This window comes from Dermacentor albipictus, chromosome 8 (assembly GCF_038994185.2).
Source record: "Dermacentor albipictus isolate Rhodes 1998 colony chromosome 8, USDA_Dalb.pri_finalv2, whole genome shotgun sequence".
In the NCBI taxonomy this organism is placed as follows: domain Eukaryota; kingdom Metazoa; phylum Arthropoda; class Arachnida; order Ixodida; family Ixodidae; genus Dermacentor; species Dermacentor albipictus.
The window spans coordinates 129,739,400-129,758,336 of NC_091828.1; the positions used below are offsets into that span (position 1 = coordinate 129,739,400).

The window sequence follows — 18,937 nt, forward strand, 5'->3', positions numbered from 1 at the left end:
CACGTACTCCTCGTCTTGCAGTTCTTCGTTCTCTGCTCTAGTGGGCAGTGCAGGCTGGGCACGCAGCGCACGCCGTCCAGGAGTTTCGGCAGTCAGTGTTCATTTAGGTTTCTCGATGTTTTTTTAATTTTTTCTTTGCTTATTGTACAGTAATGTGCACATGGCAGTGGCGCCGCAGGAGAAAAGAAAGAAAAAAAAACTTCGGCGGGTCCCACGTTTATATGGACAGGAATCGGTGTTAAGTGAAGCTTTCTGTGATGTTTGCGAAGTAATGTCACGCTGATGACGGAAATGTTTGCACAAGAGGGTGCATAATGACTGGGCTGACGGAAGTGACGAAAATTCAATTCGCGCATCTTGTTCTGTTTGTCTATTCGGGCATATGCGCAGTGGCACATAGCCAGTAAACCAAGCTGTTGTCTGCTCGACAAGATAGCGTCCGTAAAGTGGAAAGAGGCAAGTAAAGCTTCGCTTTAAAACAGGATACGAAAAAAAAGACGCGGTTAACACAATGACATACAGTTATGTTCACCATACTTTCCTGTGTCGCGATTTTTTTTTTTTATGTGTTGCGCCATTACCGAATGAATGAGCCCACACCAACACGCCCCAATTTTCGTACTGCTGAATGTAATGTATACTTTTTATTTCCCAAAATATGCAGTTGCATTCGATATCGCATTGCCGGAGCGAGTCCGAGCTTCTCAGTTACCTTCGTGCATAAATAGCGCAGCAGTGTTTTGTAACGATCACTTTGGGCAATAGTTTCGCTTTAGGGTTTAGCGTTGTGCATCGGTGTGGCGAAAGATATCCTTACTTCGATATAACGAAGCTTCCCGTGGTCGGTCAGTCTGCGCTCGGTCGACAACCTCCCGACGTGAAACGCGTGCCCTCAGGTTTCGTTCTTCGCGCCTGCCTCCGCTGGCCGATAGACGCCTCTTCGCTTAAAGGTCAGTGGTTCTATACATGAACGCATGCGTCGTTACAAAAGTGACGCCGTCAAGAGCAGTCTCCGGGACGTTCCAGGTCTGACGCCCACTGAAGTTGTCGAGGAAAGTTGCCCTCGTAAGACGCGATGGAGTATGCTTTCTGTTAAGGCCATTTGTATCACTGAGCTCACAAACCCTCTTTGTTGTGCAACACCGCACGCGTTTCTCTCATGCTCATCGATAAAATGTGCTTCTGACAACACTCTGTTTATCGTAAGGTTCGTAACAGCGCTAAACAAGACACCGACAAAAGGAAGGTAAAAACGACAGCACGGTGCTGGAAAGTTTGAGTTAAAATTAAATTAAATTTGGGGGTTTTACGTGCCAAAACTACTTTCTGATTATGAGGCACGCCGTAGTGGAGGACTCCGGAATTTTCGACTTCCAGTTCCTTAACCAGTTCTTTAACGTGCACCTAAATCCAAGTACACGGGTGCTTTCGCATTTCGCCCATATCGAAATGCGGCCGCCGTGGCTGGGATTCGATCCCGCGACCTTGTGCTCAGCAGCCTAACAACATAGCCACTGATCAGCCACGGCGGGTCTAAAGCTGGAGTTGACACAAAGAAAAGAGCCCTGAGTACTATAAATGTGCTGCATATATAAAGACGAACAGTTGGGCCAGTCGGTTAACATCGTAAGGTTCGTAACAGCGCAATACAGGACACGGACAAACGGAAGATAAAAGCGTCGTTTTTATTTTCTCTTTGTCCGTGTCTTGTTTTGCGCTGTAACGAACCTTACGATGAATTTTAACCGACTGGCCCAACTTAACGTCTTGAAACACGCTGCTTTGTGTACGATTATCACGCGCTCGTATATCGATTGGTGTCCCCTTAACAGCGCTGGATAATGTGTCACCCCGTTGCCGCTGCACTTATTCATATTCCGTCTGCGGCAAACATGTTCGTTTGAAATCCCCTACTGCAGCCCGTGTCTGTATGCTGGTCAGGAATGAACGGGGCAAAGAAGGAAAAAAAAAAGCAAGCGGTCACCTTTCAATTCTGCTAGACTATTGGCGTTACGAAGCAGCACGTTGGCCGATATAGTCTTATTCTCGACCTTTTAGAAAAGCACCTCATAAAGGGCACGCTCAGTGTGTTTCGCACGTTTTGTATAACGCGGCGCGAGACTGCGTCGTGTTCTAATTGAACGGGACAGAATGACGACACGACAAATGTTGGCCAGAAGAAAATGTGTGGTGTCTTAGTGGCAAATGCGAGAGATATGCGTTAGCATTACGTCGCACCTCGTTGAGGTTCCGGATTCCTGATTTCAACTGCGTTCACCGCATAGCAAAGTGTTGTTGGGGAGCTCAATCGACTCGTCCTGTATCTTCGAGAAATGAAGGTAGTCCGGGCAAACCACCCGCAGTTGCTCTCTCTCTCTCTCTCTCTCTCTCTCTCTCTCTCTCTCTCTCTCTCTATATATATATATATATATATATATATATATATATATATATATATATATATATATATATATATATATATATATATATATATATATATAGTTTTTTTTTTAAGCGTGGTGACAAGGACAAGTCGCCTTACTATTGTCTCGCGTCCACTCCTGCGCCGGTTACATCAGCATGGAATACCATCTAGCCCGGTCTCGTACCTTGCTTGCTTTTCACAATAAGCCACACGCCTAAAGTCATCCACGACAGGTTAGTTTCAGCGCAACATAGATCAATGACGACAACACAACTTTGTAGTGTTTCTCTTACAACTCGCCCAAGAGTGTATACTACTGGACCTAAAGCTTTCTAGAGTCACAGCTTCTCGCCGTACTGTTAGAGTGCTTCTCTTCTTGCATTCGGGAGCATTCGCGATGCTTGGTGGCTTCTCCGCTTGGCCCGTGTCAGCCCTGGCCGCTCTTTAATCCCGCCGTGGTTCACGTGTTCGGCGCTGCTTCGGCCGGGGACTAAGCGGCCGTGCGATGCTTGCCAGTGGGGCCCAGCGGAAGGGACGCCCCGGCCGAATTCCGGTGCGTCGAACCGTGCTCGGCGTCTCACTGCACCGAGGCGGCGACCGACCCTCTTGCGTATACACGCGTGGGCCTGGGCGGGAGAGCCGGCTCATCCATTCCCCTCGCGACCCGACTGGCTTTTTCGATGAACGCGTTTTGTATCTCCGCGTCTGAGCGGCAATACCGTAAGCTTCGAGGGGTGTGCTGAAGTCGTTTCGACGCTGTTCGTAATGCATGTATACATACAGCGGTGAGCAAAAGCTTGGAGACCACTAGTGTCGCGAAGTGTTTATTATTATTCTCTTTTTTTTTTTTGTTAGCAGCAATGCCGGGCTCGCAGCGCGTAAGAAATTTCAGAAACTACCTAGCTCTCGGCTCGGGTGGATGAACGGATGGTTCACACATGACACCACTGGTCACCACGAAGTGCTGCATGGCGCGGGCATCGAAGGTCGCCCTCGTGAGCTTTCGTTCGAAACTATCGCAAGGTTTGTGCACATCTGCGAAAGAAGGTAGCCTTTATTTTTAAATTTTTTTCCCTTTAAAAAGTTAGAACAGCTTGCCGTGCAGCATGTTCATATCTAAATGAAAGTTTGCAGGTCTTCCTCGTGCGAGCGTAGGAGCAGTGGCTTGTAGATCTTATCGTCCGAAAGCCAACGCATATAAATGCCACTTTGACGAGTCCGCCCAGGTTGACATTCCTTGGAAATTTGTCTCAAGTAGCCCTCGTTTTCTGGGAAGAGCTGTAGTAGGTGGTGGTTATCTAACGCATCTAACGTCTGAAAAAAAAAAACAACGTTAGATTCTGGCGCAAAACACTTTGGACAGCTTCGGCTCCTTCAGGTCGCCGGGCTCAGGTGACGCTCAGGTGCTGCTTGAAGGTATATGAAGCGACGTATCGGGGAAAAAAATAATAAGTTACGAGTGTGCGCCTGTCCGTGCCTATTCTTTGTGCGTGTCTTATTTTGCGCCTTGAACCATTTCTACTCAGGCGACGGGACGCGTAAGCGAGTCTCAGGATAACAACTTGAATGCGGGTAATTGGTTACTCTTGAAGTTATACTTAAGCAGCGTGATAGGACGAGTCCTGGTGCGTTTTTTTTTTTCTCGTCCCATCGCTTTGTTTAAATATACCCTTTCCTCCGAGAAACTTTCCATCCGAGAAAGTTCACGGAAAAGGGTCGAACAGACACATCGAGGGATACGGCCAGTGTGTCCCGACGGAGAAGTGATTTTTGAGCTAGCGCCATAGAGCAAGCGTTAGAAGAATGGCGTACGCAAGCGTTCGCACGGAGAGCAAGCTGACAGCTTCCGTGCCATGTCTGCGCATGCGCTTCCTGTATGCGCTGTAGCGTCTGCGTTGTTTCCGACCAAATGTCGATGGCTCCGTATTTCTGTTCCTTGTTCTTTCCTTCTTTCTTTTTCCCTTTCCCGTTTTCCTCACGAAGAACATGCCATCGTTTTGCACCGAGTGGGGGAACCTTTGCCCCGAAGCAAACAAAAGCACCTTGGCCCCACCAGAGACCTCACACACCGTCGTCCGCGTATGCTGTTTTCAGCAATTCTGCGAGCGGTTCTGTGGCGTCGTCTGCTTGCTGCAGCTCTTGAGAGCCGAGTGCACTCGGCCTGCACATGCATACCGGTCTCGGAGGGACACCAGTGCAGCGGCGCTCTTTCCGAGGCATAACTGTATAGCGTGCGCAAACACGGTACCGGACAGGCACCGGGGCCTTTGGCCGGCTTATCGCTTGCCATCAGTATCCCGGAGGCGTCTTTCGTCCGCTGCTTGCCGGAGGTCGTCGGCGGCGAATTCACGCTTTCCGTCGCGGATTCCAACGATGGGCGCACGAAAAAGTCATTGCTTTCCCCTCTCTGATGTTCCGCTGCTTCTCGACTACCCCGCCGGTATGAAAAGGTCTCATGGGCACCGTTGCTGTCTTGCGGCCGTTGCCGCCTGTTTCCCTTGCCCGAGAGAGAGAAGCAGGATGGAGAGGGAGCCCTTATCGAGCGAGTTTTGCGCCGCCCACGGGGCATAGCGAGCCACAAACGATGCGTCGCACTTTCGCCGCCCTGCACTGCCACGGCGCAAGATGCTTTGGAGGAGAAACTCCGGTCTCTGGCCGGGTGGCAGCAGTCTCCGCGTGCCGGACGGTTGGGCGCATCGCTGTTGGCTCGCGTTCGGCGAACGCAGTCTGTCCGTGATCCGCTCTTCTCGTCGTTTCGCCGCTTGTGGGCCCTTGTCTGACCGCGCCGGTTGTTCCTCCTCAGACATGACCCCAATGAGCTGGCGTTGGTCCCTCGAAGGGCGCATCGCGTTAATGAAGCACGAGGACGGTATCGGTCACGAGAGATCTCGTCTGGGGCTTTGGAGGCGGGGCGCGAACGCGGCACATTAATATGCGGCTGCATATGCCTACGTCACTCAACATGCACACAAAGATGCTTTGTGCCCGACTTGCGTCAACTTTCTTGAGGCCAAGGATTTGTCCTATCGAAGAGGAACTGCTACAACGATGTAATATGGGAGCGGCACGCAGGCTCGTTTTGATCGCATCAGATATATGGGGAAGTAGAGGGGAGCTGCTGACTGCATTAGTTTGATTAGAAAAAATAGATTGCTAACATGAGAAGCGCGGAGGTTTGCGAGTGTGAGTATTGAATTTTAAATACGAAGCTCTGAGAGATACCACCGCGCCTGTTAGCGCGATGGTATGTTTCTTGGTGCTGGGAGAGGCCTTCGTCCTGCATGCAGTGGACGTAAAAAAAATGGGCATATGGTGATGATCTTTCTAGGAAACTATAGTGACTGGATGCGTCGGCTGGCGGTTGCCTTAGACACATGACGTCGTGTTGCGTTGCTACGTATCGCTGCCTTAGGTACCTTAGCTTCTTATTCTGTATCCATGTCGCCTTCATATTTCGGGATTTAATGAATGTTCTTGTAGAAAATTACAGGCATGATCTTCTGGATCACAAAGTATCTACGTGGTATGAGTTTGCCGGAGACAGGCTGCCGATATGCTATATTGGGCCACCCTGTCATCGCGAATAGTACGAAGAACGCGAGCACGACATACGCGAAAACTGTGCCGCTGGATTTAATATAACGAAATACTCTATTGCATGCACCTTTAAGCTATCACTGCGTCACTCACTTCAACCACGCTTTCAGGCTGTGCTTCTGCGATTTGAATTTTGCCATTTGGTTTTCATTTTGTTCACGACAATGCGGTAAGGACGAAGGTGAGCTCTAACGACAGCGTAGCGGCTCTGATGATGTTACGAGCAAAGGCCATTCAGGAGACACGATGGGACCGTTCCGCGTAGACGGCGACAACACTTGCGAGCCGTGACGCTGCAAACGTGCGCGATGTTCGCCCGCTTCTCCAGACGGCGAGGGCCTGGGCGAGCCACCTGCCTGGCGTCATCGTCTGGCGAATCAGTTATCTGGTTCAATCTTACAAAATAAGGTTTAAAGCGGGAGCTGTAGCAGAAGTGAAAGTGGTTTCTTTTTTTTCTTTTTTTTGCGATTCAAGTGCACTGAACAGAAGTTGCTTCTGAGCCGACTGGTTGTCCCAGAGCCTACGAAAAGATGCGTATGTACTACATGTTTTCTTTTCTGTCGCGCGTCTGTAGCTCTACAGGCTGTGGTAATTAAGTTCAGCGTAGTGGCCTACGAATTTGGAGGTGCACTGGGTTCGCGCTACCGTGGCACTGCCATAATTGTGTGTATGCACAATGCACCTCTAGAGGATCTCGCGACAGCACATTTTGATATCAGAACCTCGTTACGTTTACTTTTTCTGCGCGTAGTAGATCCACTTCCGCATGGAATGCATTTCACAGGTCGAAACGGACGACTCTCTGCGAAGTTGTAGAAGTAGACGGTAGGCGCGCGGAGCGATTGTGTGCAGTTCATGACTTGTCGAAGTGGTTGCGCATGCGTTGAGGAGGCTGAAACCGCTTTAAGTAATGAACTTTGACCTTTCTTTCGCGATCCTCGATGTTCTGTCTGCAGAATCTTGCAGGTGACGTGGCTCGAAAACTGCCGTGTGTGTTTGCGTGTGTTGCTGGTTCTTGCTTCAAAGCTAGCTTCCCCGCAGCCGAATGATGTATGAGGAGAAGACCTCTTCAATGATTCCTTTTTTTTTTCTTTTTTGTCATACTGGCTACATATACGACGAGGCAGTCTTTCCGAATTTCATGGTAGTTGACCCACGGCCGTCTCCAGATGATCGAATGCATGAACAAAGTGCGAAATATATAGTTCGTGACCTGACCATTTTGGTACACACTGGTACGTGTTCGAGGAGACGCGAGCCAGCGTTCAGTTTGTGAGCGGTCCTCTCGTTTTAGCTGTGCATTCCTAACGACGAGGCTTTCAAACGCAGTGTCCGAGCCGACAACTCCGGCCGGTTTCTTTCGTACAATCCGCGCCCTGCTTAGCGACGTCAACATCGGCGCGCTGCTACCTGAAAGTGTGCAGTGGCTTTTGCTCGAATCTCGAAACTCACCGCTCGCTTGTTCGCTGAAAAGGTGCGGGTCTGTCCTTTAATTTCCGTTAAATGTAAAACACTCGTATTCGAGTTTCGTCGCGGCGACTCGACCACTCACGAGCCGGGAGTACCGCGCCTGCCTTCGAAGAATCGCAGAGTGCGGGCCCGGCGGCGCTCGCAGCAGCAGCTGTGCGCGAATACGCGCTTTGTCCGCGCGTCTCTCTGCGCGCAACGCTTGTCGGACGTGCCTGAGTGGAGCCGTCCGCCTGACGACACATGTGTGTTTCGCGCGAGAGAAGCTGCCGCTCGGCACCGCGCAGCCGTTTTTCATCTCGGACAAAGAGCGGAAAAACAGGAAAGAACGAAAACGCCCAGCCCTGCAAGATGAGTCATTTCGCTCGTCAGAAAGAGGAGGCCTCGACGGCGGCGCCTGTGCCGGCGTCCGCGCGCTGGTCCACGTAGTGCCTGCTCGACTCGAGCGCAGACCCCGAGAGCGGGCGGGCGGGCGTGCGCGCTTTGTGCCGTGGATATACCGCGGCAGCCGAGAGGAGCGCCACGCCATGTGGTCGTCGGATTCGCTTCTTCAGCGGTGCCTCGACGCCATGCTCAGGGGGGACCCCGTGCTCAGCAGCTGCGCCTCCTTTTGCTCCCTGTGTGTCTGGGTGGGTGGTCACTGTGACGTCTTGAGTCTGGACTGTGCCAAGGTATCGGCAGGTTGGTCAGCCATGCGCGCTAAAATTCCAACTTTATCAGCCCGCATGAAAGATTTCGACCTGCTAAACTGGACTGTTGGAACTGCCAGCACCCCTCCAGAGCGATACTCAAACAGCGCGACCGATACGAGGACACATGGAGACGCAAATAACGGAGAACAAGCGCAGTATTTGTGTCACCGTGTGTCCTTGTATCGGTCGCACTGTTTGATTTTAGTTCTGAAGATGGACCAACTAGCCATCACCAAAATGTTACTAATGCCAGCACCTGCTTGCTTGTTTCTTTGTTTGTATCGAATGGTTTTGAAGTTACAGGCTTGATTTGGTACATCATTTGAGTTAAGCCAATGATTTTTTCTCATGCTAGATATACAAAAAGAGATGAGTCATGCTGGGCGCTTTTATGTACTGTTGCGTACTCTTGTGTCGTAGACTGTTAGCACCACGACTTCAGCGTTTCTGTGCACCTGAATGAACCTGTGTGCGCGCTGAAGTTATCTAATGTTCCTTCCAGTTAACATTTTCTCATGGATTCTTCCATTGTCGTCTATATATTAACGCATATTGTGTGTCTCTTCTTGGTTGGACGTCCTGTCTTTGTGCGCGCATAAGTCTCTAAAGAATCATGTACAACCTAACTCGCCCAAAACGTAACGCTTCTGAAATATATTAACATAGTGGACACATCGATCTCTGCCCAAATATTTTTATAACGAAGTAATTTTCTGCCTATGGTTCCCACTAATGTTTCTGTCGATGTGTAAAATTGCTAACCTTGCACGCTGTTGGTTCAATCGAACTATGGTTGTCTGAAATGCTTTGTAGAAATGTGTTCTTCTGTGATGCAGCAAGGCAAATTATTACCATCACTGGTCCCTTTACATCGCTGTTTCCTGCACCTCCCAACTTCTTGTTCTTTTTTATTCGTTTTTTTATGACAGTTCTCTTTCTTTATTGATGCGTTTAATGCAAGAGCCCGATTGTTGTACCAGTTTCCTATCAGAAGCTATAGCTGAATTTGCGTCACTACTGGCGGACACGTTAGTTTGTGTGTGTGTGTGTGTGTGTGTGTGTGTGTGTGTGTGTGTGTGTGTGTGTGTGTGTGTGTGTGTGTGTGCGTGTGTGTGTGTGTGTGTTTGTGTGCGTGCGTGTGTGTGTTTGTGTGCGTGTGCGTGCGTGCGTGCGTGCGTGGGATTTTGGGCGGGGGTCTTTGAAATTGGAAGTTGGTTGCAATGGGGACGTTTTGAACATGCCCATCGAGTGTGTAGCATTTGCATTCAGCTACGCTTATTGCTTGTGAAATGAAATCACCCTGCGCTTCTGGTTATCGTATTTTCTTACTTCTTTTATGGACAATACAGTGCTTCTCAGAATTGTACATGATATGCAGAGAAACGTCAGGGAGCAATGTACTCAAGGCACTTGAACTGTTTCCAGGTACATTAGGCAAAGCCTGCGTATTACGTGACTATGTTCGCCATTGTTTGTACACAACGAGTATGGTGGCTTGAACAGTAGAGACTGTGGTTGCAGTTATCAACCCATTATGCAGCTCGTGTGGCTGTATGTTGGCATGACGACGCGCGTGAGAACACGGCTAATAGCTGTGTGCACTAAGGCATTAGAGTTCTTCGTGTACAAAAGCACGAAGCACATGTTTGTATTGTTTTGGTTCTCGCTCTCTTGTGGATGGTCTATTATAGGCCTGCCTGAAGGCATTTCAAAATTCGCTCATGTTCTCGCAGTACAAGTTGTCGATGTCTCGTACCTTCAGAAGGCCTTTGCATTTTTTCAAGTTTCGTATAGTTTTCTTCTGGTTTCTGTCTTAAATCCGCTGTCATTCTTGCATCGTATATCGCTGCCTACACGTAGCCACTTTGCTTGGTCTGCCGGGTATCAGCTCCCCATTTTCGTGCAACTTGGCTGGGAGACGACATATTGAAACAGCGCACAGCATATAACGAAATGAGACAACGCAGACGATGGATGCGTCACCGTCAGCTGTGTCATTTTTCCTTTGTGCTGTCGTATGCAAGATTTGTATATGTCTCGTCAGGCCTCTGCTTGGCATAACAGTGAGGTCCTATTCAAAATAACGCTGTCCGTGTGTGATCATGACTAATGGACATGCTTGCGCACTGTTCACGCTTGCTCGTGTTTTCGTGCAGCACTTGAGTCGACAAGCGGCGAGCCTTCGGGAGGTGAATGAATCTCGGCTCAAGATCTACGAGCAGCTGGAGCAGAATGTGGCCGAGCTGGAGAAAAGCAACCAGCGGCTGCAGCAGGAATCGCGTGCCGACAAGAAGCGCATACGCAGGTGCATGCATGTATGGCATATGCCCTTTAGCAAATCAAGCAGCACCCCCGTGGTGGGCGTTCGTGGTGAGGTATCCTGCTCAACATGCTAGCGAAGGCCAAGGTAGAGTGCTGAAGTAGGCCTTGGCCGAACTTTATTTACACACTGCGGCTTCCCTCCTTTGGCCCCGTCTTTGAAAGGCAACGGGTGCATGTACAGACAGTAGTGCCCACCAAGTTTATATCCGGAAATTGCATGTGTGCACCAATGACCACATGACAACGCAGTGAAATGTAGCCTCTAGTTGTACTTGGAGCATGGTGCCTAATTTAAAGCGACGTACTTTTTGAGACTGTTAACCCTGAATAAAAAAACGCGTTATATTCGTGCAAATACATTAATTCTCTGTTCCTTTGCGAAGCAAACTGGAATGCTATGTTAAACGTTTATTGTTAACTTTCGAAATCCGATTACACGCTTTTGGAGGGATTAAGCTTGCAGCCTTCACTAAAAGCAGAATAATGAACAGTATTGTCGATTGCTAAATGCCCACGCTTCATTAAAGTATTGTGTCTGCTGCAGTCATGAAAATGCTTTTAGTGTATGTTGTGCTTGTGTTTTCTATACGTCAATTTAAATTCTTGCCACTACCCCTTACCCCAGTGAAAAGTAGCAGGCTAGAGACACGCTCTCCAGGCTGACCTCTTCTCCTTTCATTTTATAAAGATCTCCTCATCCTTACCCGTTTGTCTTGAGCGTGAAAACTGTCCGAAGAACACAGCAAACGTGGACTGGTTTGTTAATTTGGATATCGCTAATTTGACAGCACCCTGCACTACGTAGCGTTGTTTTGGAAATGTAAGCGCTGCGGAATGACTGGGTAGAGCAATCTTTATAAGAGCAAAAAGTGACTCGGAAATCACCGGTGGGAAATATTTTTTACCGTACATTCCAGAAGGGCCCGTTTTCATACGCTTCGCCCTTTCAGGTGTCTGTTGAAAACGTAGGTTCGCCTTAACATCCGCACCCCCCCCCCCCCCTGGTTTCTGCAGTACATGTACCTTTATTTCTATGCGTCACCACAAGGCCTGGTATGGAGGGTTCCTACCAAAGGGAGGGGAGCGACGCGAGTGGAGCGAGGGGAGTGAAGCGACGCGAAGGAGGGCGGGTTAGATAGACCGCAGATGCTGCTTTACCGGCCACAAACCTACACAGACAAATGAATAACGACATGGTGTTAGTGTCATTTTTTTATTTGTACACACTCTGCGAACGCCCGTATAACCTCGAAATATATGTGTTACAATGAAATAATAAAGAAAGATAAATAGTACAGCAATTGTCGGCGCTGAAGAAGGCCTGGTCGACGTACATGGTTGATTTTCGAACATATTGGTGTTAATTACGCCCGTACCGTTAATTTGATCTTATCTGTGAATAATTCTCGCTTCTCGTGGGAACCGTCAAAGCCGCCTTCCAGATAGATACCATTACCTCGCACGAGTGCTGCTTAATTCAAGCGAACTCGTTCCAATTCGCAAAAGCGTACTTTACGGTGGCTTTGCCTCAACATGTCATTATTTGTGGTGGTGCACCCTTCACAGGGGTATAGTGCAACCTGGGTAATTTTTCTTTTTAATATTGGCGCTAATTACGGCCGTACCATTAATTTTGCCCACTCTGGTACTAATTCTCGTTTCTGTCTTGTTGAGACCTACATTTGGATACGTCTTGCGATTCGTTACGAAGCTCTTGTGGCGCGAAGGTGCCATTATTTTCTGGAAATGGTTACAAGATATCCAGATACGCCAAAGCTGTGAAGTCAGCTAAGAAACCTTTATCTTCAAAAAAAGAAAAGAAAAAGAGGAAATAGAATAAATGGCAGTAACAACGTGTAATTATTCATTGGTCGGCAGAAGGCTTATGCGGTGAAGCACACATAGTGTATTGCGGTGAAGGGAAGTAAGAATTTGCGCAAGTACTAAGTGTAATCAGCGTGCCGTTATTTGGTATACTTTAGCGACGCCTCCAGGACACCAAAGTGACAACGTGTACACAAAAGCTGGACCCCGGCCAGCTATCTGCGTCCTCCGGGTGCCTCGAATGTGTAAACTCTGCTGTCCGTGACAGCGGACAGCAGATCTTGCATGCGGACATTTCCAGCATGCTCCTGCTTGGGTGGCCGCTACCCACGCACCGCCCTGTTTCCAGCTTCTCCAGCCCTGTAAATCCTGCGGCGCCCGCTTGGTTATAATCTCAGGTGCTCTCCTGAGGCCTCCGTTTCCGATATTTTTATTTTTGCGGGCTAAGGAATCTTACTGCAAAACACTGTGTATGCTTCATTGTATAGCAAGGTTGTATTGCAGTGAAGCTTACTGAAGAGAAGTGGTTCAGTGTGAAACGGAAAAATTGGTGCTATCTTCTGGAGCTCTTGAAGGAGCATGGATCACCACCAATAAATGAAACTGGTTATGGAACGCATACAAAACCTTACACGTTGGTTTGCGGCAGCTAAATTTGCGTTATTGCACTTCCCCTCTTCCACCCCCCACCCCCACCCCCATCCGTGCAGAGCGCAGGGTTGCTCTGCTCGAAAATTTTGGCAGCAACCATTTGCGCCAGGCCTTGTGGTCAAGTATGGTAATAAAGAACAGGTATTGCAGAAGCCAAAGGGGAAAATGATATAGAGCAGAAGCACACCTATGTTGCTGGGCGACACTTCGCGGGACCGAGCATATGTAGAGCATGCCTTCTGGAACATATTGTAAACAACCTTTACCATCACCGACTCTTCAAAAAACTCTTGAAACAATTTTGTGTTGTATGTTCATATGTCACTTTCAAAGCTGCCTTGTTCTAGCGCGCTAAGTGGCTGGTCCTTGCACATCAGTGCGGAGCATATTCCCGCGAAACTGCACAAGGCAAAATTAGCATTCAATTGAATGTTCATACATTGTTTAGGGTACCTAAATTTAGCAGAAAAGAAATGCATTTTGTATCATGCCTTATGTGCATGAAGATTTGCTAAGATAAACTTTAGCAAACGCATTAAATTACTATAGTAGTTACTACAAAAGAATGTTGTTTTGTTTGTTTTGCATGTCCTATTTGTTGTAACCTGTGCCTGCCATGTCCTGCAGCCTCAGCACGAGCGTGGACGTGCTTGAGAAGAAGTGCGAAGAGCTCCAGGAGCTTGCCGACCATCTGCGGCTCAGCCTGAGACCCAGGGATCAGCAAGAGGACACCGACGAACCTGTTACAGCTTGTCACCAGAACACGCCGCTAGAGGACACACCCAACACAGATCACATAGTGCTTTCAGGGAGCCCCAGTGGAGACACCGATTTTCTTGGCTTTGAGGTATGCCACTCTTTATATTGTATTGACTCCTTATTTATCACCAGAAGAGCAAGGATTGAAAAAAAGAAAAGCTACTTTCTACTTCATTTTGCCTCCTCTTTTGTCATGACCCACTCTTTTATTTTTTTTGCATCATACTCTGCATATTGCAGGAATATTTTGGTTATTTGTGCTTCTTCTGGGTATTTGTGGGCTTCATTCAGCTGAGTTTCTGTGCCCGTGATGCAGAAGTATTATGCATGTATCATAATCTCACCATGAGCTGAGGGCTAACTTTGAGAAGGCTGTGGGACAACATTTCCTGGGTACTTTCCTATTTTTAATACACTTCAATTTCAACTTCAACTTCAACTTTGTTTGAGTGGTGAGCTGTTTTCAGTGCATACATAAGTGTAATAGTACTTTGCAAATGATATTCTCACCATGATTTGTGTGTTTCCAATGTCCAAATCTAAAGAGAGCCCTTTGTGAATAGAAATGGCCCCAAAGCAGCCTGGGTTGCATTCTTTTATTTTGCGCTAATGTTTTGGAAGCCATTGTCCGTTTACTGCAGCTTCCAGAATTGGATCCACCTACCTACTTTATGCTCGAGTTTAATGAAGGCAAAAGCTGAAACTGGAGTTGTGCTAAACCTCCCTGAAGAAGGTGAAAGTTAATGTTGCAACCTTTTATGCAGCACACTGATACACATTTGCAGCAGTGGGCAGAATGTCCTAGTTATCCTGAGGAACGTGGTGAATAAACAAGTTTGTACTGTTCATGCAGACCATACATGGCAAAGAACACCAGGTGCATTGTTTACAAGATTCATATGTTTAGCCTGGCCTTGTTGCCTAATAAGCTAGCCAAAAGAAATGTGGCACAAGACAGCTCTGCCTATTCGCCTTCTTTTCTTTCATGCTTCTTGTGCAAAATAGCAATGTGAACCTTTGGAAACTGCATTCATACTCTAAAAGGATGTAAAATGTATTGATAGTATGGGTGGTTAGCATAGCTAAGTGAAATACTGCAATGTGAAATTAATACACTGCCTGCTTTAAAGCTGCCATAATTTGATTTTAAGCATGGAGGTTTCTAAGCATAGAGTAGTTAGTCTCAAGTGTATGTTTCAGTGTCTGAATTAAGCCACTGTTACAAATCTAAGTAAACCTGGAAGTGTAACAAAGCATTGGAGTATTCTTGGAATTGTTTGCATTTGAATTTATGCTGATAGTGTCTGTAGCACACAAGGGGACAACCAGCCTACTGTGTGCAGGAGAGCCCGTTTGGTACAGAGCTGGTGCGTCTGCGCTGCTCTTTGTCACGGCTCAAGTGCCAGCTGTCCAAGGAACAAGATACTCGGGAGGAACTCCAGGCCGAGGTAGACAACCTGGTTCAGGTAGGTTATACAGTCTGTGCGCTTATGGCTGTGCCAAAAAAAGGAGGAGACGTTAGCAAACTCTCTGGTTGTTTTACTTTTGTCGATAAACTGCCATGTGAAAGTACCTGAATGTGCCCATTCATCCCTCTTGATGTGGAAGCAACAATTGAGCAAATGGCATGAGTTTCCACTTAATATTTTTGCACTACTGGTGTTGCAATGGCAACGCTGTTAGAATATTCAGTTTGCTGAGCATTCTAACAGTATGAAAAAGGTGCAGTGTAATGTACTTGTACAACAGGTACTTATGTGTGTGTCATTTTGTCTGTACATTCTGCTTCTTTGTGGCCTAATAAATAATGTTCCAAAAATTGCACCAGCTCGCCCATTAACGAGGCCTTGGATAATTACCTGAGCTATGGATAGGCTGTAAATGTCCCTAAGATGTTTTCAGTAAAATGTACAGTCCATATGAGGTTATGTAATGGAAAATCTGTGTAAAATTTGTTACCGACTAGACCTGAAAGATCTGCAGCTATGCTTCTGAGACACTCAAAAAATTAGTAACTGCAGGAACTTCAAGACATCCTGTGAAAAATAGCCACTGGAAAGATTTTTTGTGAGCACCTTTTCGAAGTTAGGGGAACCATTGTAGTACTCATGTTGACATGTTGCCTGTTTACGTTGCTCTAGTCTCGCATTCTTGGCTCCATATAGCGATGTGCAGTTGCCTTCAATTTGTGCTCAATCTATTCACCAACTTCCTGAAGCATAATTGAAAAAATTACACCTGCACTTTCTCTTCGTAAGTCAAGCTGAGTATTGAATGTTTATTTTTTGATCTTGAATACAATTTTAAGAAAGGTGCAGGAGTAAAAGACACGCAGTGTCTGACAGGGGTACGTGTACCCGCACTATATATTGTATAACACGGAGATAGTATTGGTGGGCTAGCTGATTGGTCATTGATGTAGAAGTAGCATATAAGCACTAAAAAATACAAACGTGAGTGATGGCATCTGCTCAACACTTGTGTTTAGTTTTTCTTTTAGTGTTCATGCATATACAGGCACACCACTGTTATCACAATAATAGGTCGAGATTGTAACCACTCGAAAGAAGACAAAATAGATTTCATACACTGCCAGCTATTAAGAAACTGAGCAGATGTTTTTGTGTTACTCACATGATAAAAGACGATGAGCAAAAGGTGAACAAGGTGAATGCAGGAGCCAACGTTTCGACAAGTGGACTTATCTTCTTCAAGGCGACGTATGCTTTCCTCGCCACAGTATATATAGGTGGGGTTCTTCTAAAGGGGAGAGGGTGTAAGGCGGGAGGGTGTGGAAACGAGGGAAAATGTGTTAGCGTGTCGAATTGAGAGTAAAGGAACGCTGTGTGCAAGGTGTGTGCTGTGCACTGTGGGCAGAAAGGAACTATCCCCAAGTTGCTCTCGATAGAGCTTATGATGCCGCATCAAGATTGGAGAGACAGTCGGAATTGGTGAAGAGACAGCCCACATTAGAATCTGACAGCCCGCTGGCCTTTACACCAAAATATTCTAATGCACTCCCAAACATAAACAACATCCTAAGAAAATACCACCCAATATTATCAAGTAACGAGCGTCTGCGAAAAGCGTTCCCGGATGTTCCCAGGGTTACCTATCGCCGAAACAAGAACATTAAAGACATGTTAGTGCACGCAAAAGTCAGCCAACAGCATTCCCCCGTAATAAAAGCATGTTGTCGCCCTAGGTGCAAAACCTGCTGGCACCTTCAAAGTGACATTAAAATTAAAAGCACCGCAAATAGTTATACACATGAAGTCAAATCTAGCTTCACTTGTACAAGTTCGGATGTGATTTATATGCTTGAATGTTCCCTGTAAGAAACAATATATCGGTGAAACAGGACAATCAATGAACGTCAGATTAAACAGACCGCGCGGACACAGCTAAAAAGCTTCCCAAAGCTGTCGCCGAGCATTTCAATCAACCAGATCATAACTTTGATGAACTTAAGCTCTACATCTTACAGTCAAATTTCCGTTCTGAACGAGAAAGAAAATACAGAGAATCATACCTTATCTATAAGTTCAAGGCATTGCAACCAATAGGCATAAGCGTTTCAAAGGGAGCTTTAGAATCTATTCGCTATGCTAAACTTCAAGCTATGGGCAACAACACTTAGTCTGATTTCTTGGCGTATCCCCCACCCCCCCTTTTTTTCCTTTCCTTTCCTTTTTTAATTTTTATTTTTATTTCTCGTTTCTTTTTTTTTGTCAGCCGGCGTGTCAGACACCCTTGACATGCGGGCTAATGCTCCTACATTGACAGACCGGGGTGGGGGGGTGGGGAGGTGGGGGGAGTTGCCCTGGCTTTGACCTTGCACACAGCATTCCTTTACTCTCAATTCGACACGCTAACAAATTTTCCCTTGTTTCTGCACCCTCCCGCCTCACACCCTCCCCCCTTTACAAGAACCCTACCTATATATACTGTGTCGAGGAAAGCATATGTCGTCTTGAAGAAAAGTCCACTTGTCGAAACGTTGGCTCTTGCATTCACCTTGTTCACGTTTTGCTCATCGTCTTGAATTTCCATCTCCCGCATTCCCCGTCTTTTCTCACATGATAAAAGAAATACATGAATAATACAAACGCATCTAGGGAGTCTGATACCCCCTCTCTACGCAGTGTGGCTTGATAGCAGATTTTGAAGTTTGTTGGCAGTAAAACTTTGTTCCAAAGGTGAATCCAGTGCACCCTTGAAAGGCAACTGCAGTTTAGGTATTGTTAACCATTTGTAGAGCTCCATTGTCAGAGAAGTGGCTTTTAATGTGCTTATATTTTTTTTCTGTTCATACGCAGATGTGGGAGCTCCTAGTAAGCTCGGGGCACATTTTAATGCATCCCATGCAAAGAAAATTTTGTGGCTGCTCTGCGTAGGCCAGATGGGCAACTTTGCAATATGGCTCCAGTGTAGCACGATATCATGCACAGAAGCTGCAATTATAACTTTTTCTTGGGTCAGTAGGCATACAGCAAATAACAATGTTGTAAAAAAAAAAGGTAAAAATAAGATGCATGTTGAGCACTACACTTCCAACGAGAGGTTTATTTCGCAGCACCCTGCACATCATTGCAAGCACATCACCCAAGTATTTGATATAATTTCCCAGTGTATAGGGACATTACAAAAGTCAGGAGCCAAATCATTTAGCCATCTAAGTCTTCGTCATTGCAGTGCAGCAGAAAAAGAAAGAAGAAAGAAAATGCAAGATGGAAAGAAACACACTGTCAACACAAGTGCTTACTCTCGAAATGAACTTTAATCAGAAGCCCATGCCAACTCACCAGTCTTTAGTACTTCTGTAGATGTGAGACATTATCAACAAACGACAGCAAGAAGCACGCAGGTCCATTGTCTTTGTCACGCTAGTTAATGTCTCAAGTCTGTAATATTTGTAATAAGCACAGTGGAGTTCGGCGTTGTTTGTGCGGACGGCTGCATGCAAGGGTCACGCGGGGTGGTCAAAAGAGACGCGTGGTTCGACACGAAGATGGCGGCGGAGATTTATAGCCATCAGAGGTGGGGGACCCGCGGTTCACGACGAGCACGTAAGCGGATTGAGTGTGAGTTGGGCTTCTGCCAGTCGGTTCGCTGAAGCAGTGCCCTAGCTCTGAAGTCAAACCCTCGCCGCTGAACCGCACCATGCCGAGACATTCCACAAACGGACCAGATGCCCCAA

The 18,937-nt window shown here is 47.0% G+C and overlaps 1 protein-coding gene across 5 annotated transcripts in view; it reads left to right on the forward strand.

The window, feature by feature from the left end:
• The window catches only part of LOC135918956 (cerebellar degeneration-related protein 2-like), a 146,805-nt gene that overhangs the window by 116,539 nt on the left and 11,329 nt on the right, over window positions 1–18,937 (forward strand). For all 5 annotated transcript variants that reach the window (XM_065452671.1, XM_065452672.1, XM_065452674.1 and 2 more), the window contains 3 exons: window positions 10,338–10,486; window positions 13,606–13,825; window positions 15,081–15,203. In XM_065452671.1, the coding sequence (XP_065308743.1) occupies window positions 10,338–10,486; window positions 13,606–13,825; window positions 15,081–15,203 (492 nt within the window). The remainder of the gene's footprint in view (window positions 1–10,337; window positions 10,487–13,605; window positions 13,826–15,080; window positions 15,204–18,937) is intronic.